This window comes from Myotis myotis, unplaced genomic scaffold, assembly GCF_014108235.1.
Source record: "Myotis myotis isolate mMyoMyo1 unplaced genomic scaffold, mMyoMyo1.p scaffold_m19_p_11, whole genome shotgun sequence".
Lineage (NCBI taxonomy): Eukaryota > Metazoa > Chordata > Mammalia > Chiroptera > Vespertilionidae > Myotis > Myotis myotis.
The window spans coordinates 19,828,272-19,842,303 of record NW_023416315.1 but is presented as its reverse complement, the minus strand read 5'-3'; the positions used below and the strand labels follow the sequence as shown (position 1 = coordinate 19,842,303).

General features: G+C 48.2%; 1 protein-coding gene across 1 annotated transcript in view; it reads left to right on the top strand.

Annotated features, from left to right (window-relative positions):
* Positions 1–14,032, top strand: part of CHN2 (chimerin 2) — a 233,747-nt gene that overhangs the window by 208,596 nt on the left and 11,119 nt on the right. The window contains exons 7-8 of the mRNA XM_036327746.1: positions 2,348–2,425; positions 13,635–13,719. Of these exons, the coding sequence (XP_036183639.1) occupies positions 2,348–2,425; positions 13,635–13,719 (163 nt within the window). The remainder of the gene's footprint in view (positions 1–2,347; positions 2,426–13,634; positions 13,720–14,032) is intronic.

Here is a 14,032-nt window from a genome sequence, read left to right as displayed (position 1 = left end):
CAGGTTGGTGGATGTGGTACCACAGGCTGACTAAGGCACCAGGACTTGGTGTTCAGGAACTTGAGTGATGGACACACATGTTCTGGTTTCTACTCCTGGCTCAGCCACTTAAACCAGCTACATGTTCTTGGGCAAATTGCTTCACCTCTCAGTGCCTCAATATCTTTATCTGAACAGTGGGAATAAAAGTCAGTTCCTCATACACATGAGCTGAAATTAAATGAGTAAGTGCATGCAACACAGTCTAAAGATTGTCTAGCACAATATAAGTCATTCTGCTCCATAGCTCAATGTAAACACTGGCTGTTGTTGAAGGTCACAGAGGATGAAATGGGAGAGTTCACTTTTGAACCGAGCTGGAATGAGTGTGATGGCCAGGAGTAAAGACTTCCATAGGAAATGATTGATCTTTTGTTACTCTCCACAAAGCTACTTGCAGGGGCTGGAACATGGAGCCGTGTTGCAGTAGAGGAAGGGTTGAAATCCATGGGCCATCCATCCATGTAATGGTCCAGCCATCTATGTTCTTCTCGCTTTCTAGTTGCAAAGGCATTGATTTCATTGCCTGGCATTAGCTGCATTAAACTTTGCCAACAGATCAGGACTTCTCCCAAGACGTAATGACTTTCTCACTTCTGTTAGTGGACAGATAGATCAGGGACCAAAAAACCGTGGCCCTAAGAGAGACCATCAAATAGATGATGCTTTTTGAAGAGCAAGGAAGGCTTCAGGCTCGTGCACTCACAGAATGGACATGGAAGACGTCTTATTTCAAGGAAAAGCAGCTATGCTGTTTTGGTTTGGGTGAAGGAATGCTGTCTGTGTGGGTGGGGGGGCTGCCTGTTGCTGGCGGGAGGAGAGACTGGGGTTATCCTGGAGCAGACATCCTACCTCTTGTTTTGAAATTCTGGCTGTAAACCTCACAGCTGAAATGCTATGCCTTCTTCCCTGCCCCGTTCTGCTCGGACTGCTCTAATTTAAGGCGCGTGTGTGAATGAAAAGTGGACTTTCACTCAGACTGCTCTAATTTAAGGCGTGCATGTGAATGAAAACTGGACTTTCAAGTACTGGAGCAGATTTCTTTTTAAAAAGAGACTCAAGCTTGATCCCAAATAATTAAAAAATCATCAGGTTTAAAGGTTTAAAGTTCAGCCCAGGATGGGGTTCGGAGCCCCAAAATAATTAGATGTAGCCTCAGGCTTTGAACATCAGAGCCAGTTGTGTGTGTAAGTGTGCGTGCATGATTGTGTGTAAATGTGTGCATGTGTGAGTGTGTGAGTATGTAAGTGTGTGAATGTCTATGTGAGAGTGTGTGTGAATGTGTATGTGAGTGTGTGTGAATGTCTATGTGAGTGTGTGTGTGAATGTGTATGTGAGTGTGTGTGAATATGTGTGTGTGTGTGAATGTCTATGTGAGAGTGTGTGTGTGTGAGTGTGTGTGTGAGGGTTTGTGTGAGTGTGTGTGTGAGTGTGTGTGTGAGTGTGTGTGTGAGGGTTTGTGTGAGTGTGTGTGTGAATATCTATGTGAGTGTGTGTGTGTGTGTGTGAGTGTGTGTGAGGGTGTGTGTGAGTGTGTGAGCGTGTGTGTGAATGTCTATGTGTGAGTGTGTGTGTAAGAGTGTGTGTGTGAATGTGTGTGTGTGGTGTGTGTGGTGTGTGAGTATGTATGTGTGTGTGTGAATGTCTATGTGTGAGAGTGTGAGTGTGTGAGAGTGTGAGTGTGTAAGAGTGAGTGTGTGTGGTGGTGTGTGAGTGTGTGTGTGTGTGAGTGTGTGTATGTAAGAGTGAGTGTGTGTGTGGTGGTGTGTGAGTGTGTGTGTATGAAATGTGCTAGCAAGCAGGAGAGGTCTCTCCTTGGCAGTGTGCGTGGCCCCAGGAATAGAGCCGCCTGCCCCGGCCTCCTCCATTGATTCTTCAGTGGCTGCCTGGCTGCGGCATCTGGGGGTTGCTGTGCACATGAATGTGCTATTGTCCCAGGCACACGTCGGCCTTAAGAAATAGCACAAAACAGGCCCGTCCTTATTCAGAGGCAGAGCCGCTCCATCCCGCAGTCCGGCCCTTCCAGGTCACATGCCCGAGGCCACTGCAGACGGGACAGAGGCAGCTGCCTCAAATCTGCTGCCTAACATTAGCCCCCGCTCCCCAAGCCCCCGCTCCCCAGCTCCACGGGGGACACACGATGTTCTCCCAGGAACTGTGGCTGGAAAATGAGAAAAAGTGTGCAGTGGTTCGGAAGCCTAAGCCGGGCAGGAAGCGGCAGGAACTGCTGGCCGTGGCCTGGGGGGTGAAGGTGGGCGTGAAGGGCGGCTTTCTCTGGCCCCCTCTCAAACTCTTTGCCTGTCCACAGATCTCCTCCCTGGTCAGGAGGGCCGCCCTCACGCACAACGACAACCACTTCAACTATGAGAAGACACACAACTTTAAGGTAAGCCAGCCTCTGCCTTCTTTCTTCTGTTCTGAGCGGGCGAGGGACCAGGACAGTGTGTGATTCCATCTAGTCTCTGATGCTAAGCAGCCGTGGGCAAACTACGGCCCGCGGGCCGGATCCGGCCCATTTGAAATGAATAAAACTATTGAAAAAAAAGACCGTACCCTTTTATGTAATGATGCTAACTTTGAATTTATATTAGTTCACACAAACACTCCATCCATGCTTTTGTTGCGGCCCTCCGGTCCAGTTTAAGAACCCATTGTGGCCCTCGAGTCAAAACGTTTGCCCACCCCTGTGCTAAAGTCACTCGACGGCTGCCCCTTGCTCCCCGCATGTAGCTACTTGCTTTGGATCTAACCTCATGGGCGACCTCAGAACGCCTGTGCTTGAGGGATGCCTGCAAACACCTCTGTGCACATTAACTGAGTCCTGCAGAGTTGGGCCCATTCCCGCTTCAGATTGCCGTGTCCAGGGAAGGAAAAGCAGAGTGTGCCCCCGGTGGCCTCTGAGACCTGGTGTCACCGGGCAGTGCTTTTCCCCGCAGCGTAGCCGCGAGAACGGTGCTGCCTCCGAGCAAGTGGGCACAGTGGCCCGTTTCACATTCTGTGTTTTGTCTTCTGTCGTCCCTCCTTCGGTCTGTGTGCAGACAGCTGTGACAGCAGGCGATGACGGCCGATACCGCCCAGTCGCTTCTGTTTGTCCTCTGCGTGCGGGCAGCACCCCGGCCGCCTGGCCAAGCTCCCTGGGGTCGCAGCCTTGATCCTGCTCCCCAGACCGAACAAAAAGATGCGGAGAGTTGGTGGGAGTTCAACTGGGTTTTCCCACGTGTATTTACAGACTGGGAACATGGCTATCTGCGTTTCAGACCGGCCCTGGTGGCCATGGCCTGCCCTCAGGAAATGATGGCTAGTTTCCTTTGCCCTAGGGTGATTTCCAAGAAGGGTGGCGGGGGAGGCTGGTGCCAGACGGCCTGCCCTGCTTTTCGGTGCTTCTAGAGCCGGTGGCCTTGGAGGCTCTGCCCCAGCAAAGGGGCTGACGATTTGGAGGCTGGAGAGCGGGGAGACCCAGGATGAAAGAGGCAGGAGTGGCTAATTGTGAATTGCCTTTTTTAACTCTCCTTTCCTTTAGGGCCAGCAGCCTGGGGGCTGTTGGAACCGGCACAGCCCTTTGTGGGAGCTGGCCCGGGAAAGCTGTTCTGTTCTGCTGCTCTCTGGTCCTTCATGAGGACAAATGTGTGTCTATTAAATCTGCATTCGCGTCGCTGTGGTGCGTTCACTGTGCTTCTGTTTTTGGAAAGCGAGAGGCTCGGCCTCTGCATGCTATAACTGAATGAGGGCTGGAATAGTTCAGCCCTCCGCATTGAGCCTGAGGGGGAAGAGCTGCATTGCAGGGCTCTTGACATTTCTCCCACCACCGAATAGTGGCAGGTCTAATTTGGGGTATAAAAAGCTTTTATGGCTTTTTGCTTTTTTCCTTTCCTGTTTTCTATCTTTTAACCCTCATTGATGTTGTTGCCTTAAGAAGGAATCTTTCTGACTTTGGGCAGAAATCCTGATCCTTTGCATCTAGTGGGTTCACTACCGTGGGGTGGGAGGGTGGATCCTCTTGGACTTGCAAATTCTTTCCCTTCCTCTTGAAAATCCCAGTTCTTCTGGCTTTCAGAGACAATTGGAGTTATGCCTTATATGGTGTGTTTGCATGGGGCAGCTTCTCTCTGTCTCTCTATCTCTCTCTCTCTCTCTCTCTCTCTCTCTCTCTCTCTCTCTCTATATATATATATATATATATATATATATATATGACCTTAGCTTGTCTGAAAAACATCATGAGCACAGACAGTTGATTGATAATTTCAAAACTAATTTCAGTGTTTTAGTCTTAGGTCTATGAATGGGAAATGACATTTAAAACAAAAAGATCGTTGAGTCTTATTTTCTTAAATAGTCCTGTTGGCAACAAGATCACTATCAATTGCTTTATCACTGAAAAACACCAACCGCTATTTAAATGTTCGCTTAAAACGTATCTGCTCCACGTGACTTCTTACTTACAGCTACTGAGAGACGTAAAAGTGGGGAGCAGGCCCGTTGTTAGAGAGGCTGCTTGAGCCAGACAGGAGCAGTGCTCTTCCGCCGCTTAAATAGCGTCTTTGAGACGCAGCAGGCACTTGAGTGGCTGTGTCAGTTGGTTGTGGCTTTCAATGGTACTGCTGGTGCCACTGTCCTTAAGAATGAGTGGCTGGAGCTGGAGCTGGAGCAGTGCTTCCCTCTGTCACTCCTTGCCCTTCCCACCCTCCATCCTCGTTCAGCCTCTCTTCACATCCCCCCACCCCCATTGTCTTTGGAAGAACCTTCTAAAACAGTGGTTCTCAACCTTCCTAATGCCGTGACCCTTTAATACAGTTCTTCGTGTTGTGGTGACCCCCCAACCATAAAACTATTTTCGTTGCTACTTCACAACTGTAATTTTGCTACTGTTATGAATCGTAATGTAAATATCTGATATGCAGGATGTATTTTCATTGTTACAAATTGAACATAATTAAAGCATAGTGATTAATCACAAAAACAATATGTAATTATATATGTGTTTTCCGATGGTCTTAGGCGACCCCTGTGAAAGGGTCGTTCGACCCCCAAAGGGTTGTTCGACCCACAGGTTGAGAACCGCTGTTCTAAAACCAGGGTTTTTTAGTAACAGGCCACTGAACAGACCTGAAGAAAGTTCCCATCGAAGGCCCCTGCCATCTGCTTGGAATTAGCGTAAAATTAAGACGTAAAACACAAACATTTTATTTATGTTGACTTCTCATAGGCTTTATCCTGAAACTTCCATAATTTGTAATTTGGGTTGTTACTGGAAGGCATTCTGTGTACGGCACAAAGCAAGTGCTCAGTAAAAGGGACAAGTAGTCACATTGTCGTGCTGATCAGTGAATGAGCCGCAGGAGGCCCTGTCAGGACTCTGGTCTAGCGGCTTCCTCGCAGAGGTTCCCATCTGCCAATCTTAATGCCTCACCCACAGCAATTTTTGCCCCATCAAGACTGTTCCCCCAGCTAAAAAGCGGTCCCCTGGCTCCCCCAGGTACCTCATCAAGAGGGATGAATGGAAGCCCCCAACCCAGCAGGTCCAGGGTGGGAACTCCCTCTCCGTTCTTCCAGAAAGTCCCCAGTCCTGCTCCTGAGGCCATAGCTACTGTCCTGGCGTTGGGAAGCGTGTCTAGGAAAAGCCACCATTCGGCTCTGGAAACAAACCTTTTGGAGGCAAATTCAAGTTGTGCCTCATTTTGTGCAATAATTTTGTACTTTGCCACCTTGTATGCAGATGATGCTATTTTAAATCCTAAATTCCCTGGGGTTACTTGTGCATCCTGGGCCTAGAAGGAATTTGTTGAAGGAATAATGAGGTTGACAGACTCCTCAAAAACGAACCGTTTTATACACAGAAAACCACTCTATTACTTTACTCGCACTACGTCTGCATCTCTGTTCATCTGATTGACTTAGGAGGCATTCTCCTATGAAAGGAATAGCTCGCTTTTAGGTGGTCTATCCTCATAATACTTACTGGCTGAGCACTAAAAATCTCTAGGCTGGCAGGCCCCGGAGCCCCCAGATCTGGCTAACTGTCCTTCCTTCCCCACTTAGCACAGTGATGGGGTAGCTGTGACCAGCTCTGTGCTCTGGCCGTGACTTGAGCTTTGGCCAAGGGCTTAGTTCTTCTAGTCTCAGTTTCCTCGTCTATAAAATGGGAGCATTGTAAAGTTTCTAGAATACCTGTATATCACTTATGGTCTCTGGTACCCAGTACAGTTAGCTGCTCTCATTATTTTATTATCATCTTTTGGTGTCTCTCATTTCTCTTGTGCTTTTGTGTTTAGCTTGAGCACTCTCTGTATTTCGTATTTTCTATCCTGACTTGGCCACGCATGCCTTTCTTCTTTCCGTCATCTCTTTCCTCCTCCTGTATTCCAGGCAGTGCAAGCGGCAGGAGTGGAAACTCAGAGTCAGAAAGGAGCCAGGAGGGAACAGGGTGCAGGGAGGACCCCATCCTGGAGAGAGAGGGGCTCGCAGCTCATCTGGATGATCAACCAATCATAGCGGACTCACTACCCGGGGCTCTGTCTCTCCTCTGCCCACTCGGGTTCTTAGCAGCCTTCCCAGGCCTGCATGTGTGTGTACATCACTGGCTCCTTCCACCAAATTCTCTCCCTCCACCAGGCACTGCAGGAACACCCTGTATGGGATACAGATGGAGAGCAGAGGTCCAGAAAGTTCTAAAGGTTAAGAGCAAACCACTCCACCCTAACCTTACCCCATGTTCCCCCAACCCCTGACCATCCACCCCATCCCCACGTGTGGCCGATAACTCACTCCCCGCCCACAAGTGCCTCGTCCGTGGCTTGTTGCACCTGTGTTAGCACCTGTGTTAGCTGTGCTTCATCCTTCCCCACATGTAGCCCTTGTCTGGGTCACCAGATTGTGTCAAGGAGACGGAGACTGTATCAAGGGGCGTGAGGCCAGCTCTCTTTCCCCGTTTGGCCGGAGGGCCTGGCTGTGCAGTGCTGCTCGGTTCATGGGGAACTGGGGGTGGCACACACATGCCCGGTTACTCCTCTTGTCCAGCTGCCTTTGTGCTGACTCTCTAGAGTGGCCCTGTCCAGGCAGAAGTTTGGTGGTTGCCCACCTTACCTTTTATGTCCCCCACTATTGATAGATAGGGCTTCCAGCAGCACCCCTTCCCCATGGTGGTCCCTGCCATGTGCTCCTGCTCACAGACCTCCCACCCATCAGGTGCCAGGACAGGACCAGTCAGGAGGCTGAGGGTGACCAGGAGTGACGGCACCACCACCACCCGCCTTGGGTTTGGGGGTTCATTTACGGTTTCTGGGCCCAGCACTGGCTTTCCTTCTGCTCAGTCTGGTGATCACTTGCTCTGGGATGAGCCACTTTGGCCTCCCAGATGCCCACCCCGCTCTCCCGCCCTCCTTGATCTCATCAAAATGCTCAGCCCTTCGTCCCGTCATCTGCCTGCCTCACGTGGGCACAGGCAGAAATCGGCTTCAGCAATGGCTGTGGGCTTTATTTTGTTTCTTTCATTTAATCATCATAAAAGGCTGTTTGGGCAGAAACAAGTCTGGAACAACTGGCAGGAAAGGCACACTCATCGCCTTGAATATAAACTGAGGGACTTGCCGTGAGGCCGGCATACATGGGCTTGGAAATTGTGTTTTTATGAAGAAAACACGGGGTCTGCTCCCAAAGTGCAGTGAGGAAGAGCCACTTTTTATCTGCCTCCTACTGGAGCCTGACCCTACCATTTTAATGACCAGAAACTCCTTGTTTTCAAGGAATAGAACCCTTGGAAACTGTCATAAGCTAAATGCAAGGCTATGGTGCAGGAGGGGCTCATACACCCCCAGGGACCACTCAGAACTCAGGAGGTAGGACACAGGAGCTAGGAGTGTGCCTGGACCCGGCCTCTCCTTCTCCTCCCCCTCCCTCCCTCCCTTCATTTCCTTCCCTCCCTCCCTCCCCACCACTTCATTGCTCTCTGCTCTCTGGATATCAGCTTCATTGATCTCTCCCTGCACAAAAATGCCTTAGTCCATATGGTGTGCAGAATATGGCTGATGATAACTCCCTGGTTGGTTGGTTGGTTGGTTGGTTGGTTAGTTGGTTTGTTTGTTTTTATCCTCACCTGAGGATATGTTTTTGTTGATTTTAGAGAGAGGGAGGAAGGGGGAGAGAGAGAGAAACATCGATTGGTTGCCTCCTGTACACACCCCGACCAGGGCTCAAACCTGAAACCTAAGTCTGTGCCCTGACCGAGAATGGAACCCACAACCTTTTGGTGTAGGGGATGATGCTCCAACAACTGAGCCACCCGGCCAACCCACTCCCTGGTTTATATGTTACCAAACCAGCAATAAAGCCCCAGCCCCAAGCTTCCAGGGAGAGTCAGAATAGCTTGACCTGGAGCAGGTGTCTGCCCTGCTCAGGTCCCTCTGGCCCCGTAAGCTGGCAGGTGGGGTCCAGGATGCCTGGGGCGTTCAGTGCCCAGGTGGTGAGTGAAGGAAGGAGTCCTCCCGTGTAGACGGCCTGGGGAAGTCGGCTATAGCCTTTCCCTCCTGGTTATTAACTTCACACTGAGTTTTTTCTATTCCAAAGAACAGAGAATCCAAAGAGGCTATCCGAAATGACTAAAATGTCTGACTCTGCCATGTTACAGCCATAGGAACACTCTTTTTGTGTTTTGTTGGGAGGGGAAAACAGCACCAGTGATTGCTGTCATATTAGCTGGGTGTCTTTGAAAGTTCTGATGAGAAGAAACTATTTAGACATGTAACTTTTAGTCATCAAATATGGACTGAGGACTGACTATGCGCCAGGCACTGCCAGGTGCGAGGAAGATGGATGTGACATAAGAATGGGACCTTGTCCTCTCCTGGGTGGCTCTCTCCCAGCGGGAGTTGCTCCTGGGGGACCTTGGCATTGTGTGCCGGCATTTCTGATTCTCATGACTGGGTTTACCAATAACTGAGCATGCCACAGGCCCGGCGGGACCCCTCCACCAGGAGTTGTCTGGCCCCAATATCAATAGTGCTAAGATTGAGGATACTTGAAACAGACAATGGGGGGTGGGAAAGGGGGGCTGGAGGGTATTGAGCAGGGAAGTGTCAAAAAAAAAAAAAGTGTTGTACTGTTGCCCTTCTATTCCTGACAGGAAATTAGCTACCAAATGAAGGTGTCGCTTTAGGCAATGGGGCGATTCCCCAGCAGCTGTGTGGTCGTGGATGTTTTAGAAATGAACCCTGTTTTAAATGCATGAGAAGAGCTTCTGAATAGAGTTATCTGGGCGTCAGCGGTGCCCGGGCTGAGAAACAGGCTCTCGGCTGCGTCTGCGCAGCTGGCCCCGCAGGGACACGGGAATCTTCTGTGTCCCACCGACTGGCGCCCCTCGGCGGGTTTCCTCACGTCTGAAAAGGTTCACGTCAAGGCCAGCATTTCATCTGACCTTGCAAGACAGAAAAGTCCCAAGTTTAGCCTAATTCCTCCCAAGTTCAATGTCACGTGATTCTGGGAAACGCAGAAGGAACCCTTGGCTGAGGTTGGGGGTCCAGCGCCTCTGACGGCGACAGGCTGCCTCCCTCCACCTCCCTCAGTGACCTGGGCCAAAGCCTGACCTGCTGGGGTGACCTCCACACCCAGTGACGTGGAGCTGGGAGTGACCTCAGCCCCCTCCCGCCCCCTCCTGCCCCCTCCTCTGTGCATATCAAGCAGCTAAGGAAAAACTGCCTTTGACCCAGGGTCCTTTGAAACCCAAATAAGAGAATAAAGTTCTCGTTTTTCATGTAAATGATAACAGTGACAGACTGAGGTGATAGGGTTTCTGTCTATACCAGTGGTCCTCTACCAGGGTTCCTTTGTCCCAGGGGCACATTTGGCAATGTCTGCAGACATCTGTGGTGGTTTCAGCCCAGGGTTGCTGCCGACATCGGTGGGCAGAGGCCACGGTCACCGCTACACAGCCTACAGTGCACCCAGACTTACCCAGTCCCGAACCTCCAGAGTGCCAGGGCTGAGAAACCCGGAGGTTTGCTGAGAAGAAAAAGCAGAATGTCCCAACTGCTGCACATCATAAGCAGCTCTGTCTACAACCTGGGCTGAGCTGATTATCCACTGGGGCGGCCCCTGCCTTGACCCATCGAAACATACTTGTTATAGAAACCAGCAGGGATTATGCCTTCCAGCCCCGCAGATGTGAGACAGGTATCACCCTGCTCTCTCACACAGTGTCATGTCAGGGGGACTTCCTCAGCGCCGAGACTTTTCCTTGGCGATTCCTCTTGCTCTTGTTTCCATGCAATGGCCATTCCTGGGCTCTTTGTCCAACATCCCTTATCTCCTGCGTATCATCGTCTTCTGTTTGGTGTGGTTTTTGAATTCCAGGCAGACCAGGCCCAGTATAATAGCCTTGGGCAGACATTCTTCCTGTCTAGGGTATTTTCTTCCTGTCTGGGGTATTTTCGGTTCTGCCCTAAAGTTTGCAAAATGTTCTCTCTCTTTTTTTTCTGAAAAGATATTCTTGAAAATCAATAAACTTCAGCAAATGGAAAAGGCTGATTAGTGACTTTTCAAGATATGGGGTGTTTCGTTGGAACGGTTGACATAATAACTCAGCCCGAAATAACATGGGTTCGGAGAGTGTCCCTGCATTCACATGTAGGCTACTATTCAGAGAGTGTCCTTGTGGACCCAAAAGAAAACCGGACACTCTATCAGCCGTGAAAACAAACAGTGGCCCATCACAAAGGGGAAAGTAGGCAGTGGGCCTAAAATAATGTTGAACTAACTTGACATTCCCCTCCGCCCCTTTTTGTTTATCTCTGGGGGAATGTGTGGACACACGAAGCGAGTTGCTATTCCGAAGTGCCTGCCTGCATTTGTTTGGCTGGAGAAATGAGATCGCAGGCAGTGGGGATACATTGACGGGAAAGGATGCTGGTAGTTATGGGTGAGGCTAATCAGCATTAAATGTAATTTTGATGTTTAATTCTTTTTTTTAAATATTGGCAAAAAGGGAAATTTCAGAAAATCTATGATTAGCATATCATATATTTCCTGAGCATTGAGTCAGCCAGTTTTTCACTTGGTCAATGTGTAGTAAACATGGTAGTTACTCTCCTCATTTCTAAACATTGCATTTTCGTTTTGACCCCAAGATATGGAGGTATTTCCCATGCAATTTCTTTATCCACTAGAGATATTCCAGAGAAGAATTTGGTCACTTTTTTTTTTTTTTGCATGACCTAAAAGAAAAGAATATCTTTCAAAAATAAAGCCCACCGCCGTTGGCTTTTGGCTACGCTGTTTTCGCTTCTTGAAATGTTTTCCCAAGTGCTCTGCCTCCACAGTCAGCACTATCACTTCCCCAGCAGCTCAGTGTTTCCCAGCCTGGTGAACTCCTATCCATCCTTCAAAACCCAGTTCAAATATCACTTTCCCCAGCCTTCTTAGAAGCATGTGTTATTCTCTCCAGGACACTACCATAGGGTAATTGTTTCTGTGGCCTATTTATTCTTGTAGATGAGATCCTTGAGGGCAGGGAGGTCTGGGCTCCTCTGATCTGTTTTGACTTTGTTTCTTTGTGGACTTCTCCAGTGCCAGGTTCAAAATAGGCGGTCAGCATGTCAATGAGTGAATGATGAATGAGAGGGTGACAGGTGGATGACATAACACTAACTCGCCTCTCTGACATCCTTCCCCTAATATAATGCCACTTCTGAAACATACCCAGTCTCCCTATGTATGCGACTTGGTTTCTGACCTTTCCACTCGAATCCACTGGCCTGTTTGTCCATCCTGCATGGTGTTTTCCTTTTGTAACTATAGACATCTTGCTAGATGGTCAGATGTGTTTTCCTACGTTCATCTACTCGCTTGAAATTATCATGGGCTATTCTTTTCTTCTCTATTCTTCCGTATGGAATTTAGGGTCATCGTGTCAACTTTTGTGGAAAACACCACAGAATGGAGATTTTTACTGAAATTGCATTGGATTTATAGATTTATTCAATTCAGTTGGAGGCTAATTAACCTATTTATAACATTGGGCATTGCCATACATGAGTATAGAATATCTCCTTATTTGTGTCCGTAGTGTCATTTATTAAATCACTAAAGGCCTGTGCCCTCTCACCCCCCTAAGTGGGCCTAAGCCAGCATTCAGACATCCCCTGAAGGGTCCTTAGGGCTGTCGCAGAGGCGGGAGAGGCTCCTGCCACCGCCACTGCACTCAGCAGCCATGAGCCCGGCTTCCCCTGTGGGAGTGCACTGACCACCAGGGGGCAGCTCCTGTATTGAGCATCTGCCCCCTGGTGGTCAGTGCACATTATAGTGACTGATTGTTCTGCTATTCGGTCAATTTGCATATTAGGGTTTTATTATATAGGATGTTCTAATTATTTTAGAGTGTTGCTGCTGTTGTAAATGGAGCCTTTGCTTTTTCCTATTTAATAAAATGGTGTTACTTCTATAGAGCAATGCTGATTTCTTCATATATATATATATATATATATACACATATATATATATTGATTTCAGAGAGGAAGGGAGAGGGAGAGAGAAACATCAGTGATGAGAGAAAATCATTGAGTGGCTGCCTCCTGCACACCCCCTTACTGGGGATTGAGTCCACAACCCGAGCATGTGCCCTTGACCAGAATTGAACCTGGGACCTTCAGTCTGCAGGCTGATGCTCTATCTACTGAGCCAGACCAGCCAGGGCAATGCTGATTTCTTCATATTACTCTTTGATTAAGCAAACTTGGCCTCATTTCTTCTTCCAATCATATATTATATTTCCTGTCTTCTTTTGTTATGCTGGCTAAACTCTATAGAATAATACTCAAGAGAAGCATTGATAGCAGGCAGCCTTATCATTTTGCTGACTTTGAAGGAAATTATCCTAATGTTCCATCTTAAATATTATGTGTAACATAAATACCTTTAATCAGCTATTTTTAGGAGAATCTCCTCTATTCCTAGCATGTGTAATCCTATTATTAAGAGTAATTGATGAACTGTGTTTGATTGTTGGTATTCTAATTTTTGAAATGCTGATGTGGTTTCTTTTGTTATTGGGGTGAATTCTAGTAATATGTCAACTACCTTAATTTCATGAAATTAAACTATCCTTGGTCAGGACATTTTTTTAAATATAAAGCTATATTCAGTAGGATCTTTTATAAAGAATGTTTATATTTATATTCATAATTGGAATGATCTATGATTTTACTGCCAGGAGGCCACTTTGGTCAAAAGGACAAAAGCTGAGCTAATGCAGCTGTAGCGACCAGCTCGGGCCACCTTGTGTTGGTCCACACAGTACCTTGTTTGGGTGGTGAGTCTCATTCTTCAGCTGATGCCATGGCCCTATAATCTTGCTGTTTCTCCTCATTCCTTTCAGACTCCGGCCCTTGGCATGGTAGATCCATGTAGGATGTTCAAAGATCAAAGCACATCTCTGTTCTCTCTGGTCCATTTGCAACTCTGCCACCCTGGAGAGAACAGGCCCAGCAAGGGATGCTCAATGCCACTAAGGCCTTTGTGTCTTGACTTCGTGCATTTGTTGCATAACTGAGGCCATCTACTCCCAAATGACTGAATTTTCTGACACTCTTCTTCTTTTTGGATCACAGGTCCACACATTCCGAGGCCCGCACTGGTGTGAATATTGTGCCAACTTCATGTGGGGGCTCATCGCCCAAGGGGTCCGGTGCTCAGGTAGACACGGAACTTTCTTTATCCTTCTTCCATTTATATGAAGTGCCACCATGTTGAGCTGGAGGGCAACTCTCCAGAGCTTGGAAATAGGCCCAGATTAGCTCAAAAGTCTAGCTTTCTGGAAGGTTCGAGGCATCCATCTAGGTATTTGCTAGAGTGGAGAGGAATGGCTTGTTTATGTAAGACAAGAAAAATGCAAGCAGATGCACTTCTGTAGGCACCTACCTGCCTCCCCAAATAGGCAGGATTCCTTAAAAGGAAACAAAATTAATTCCAATGGAATCATATAGATAGAAAAACCACTTTTCTTTGT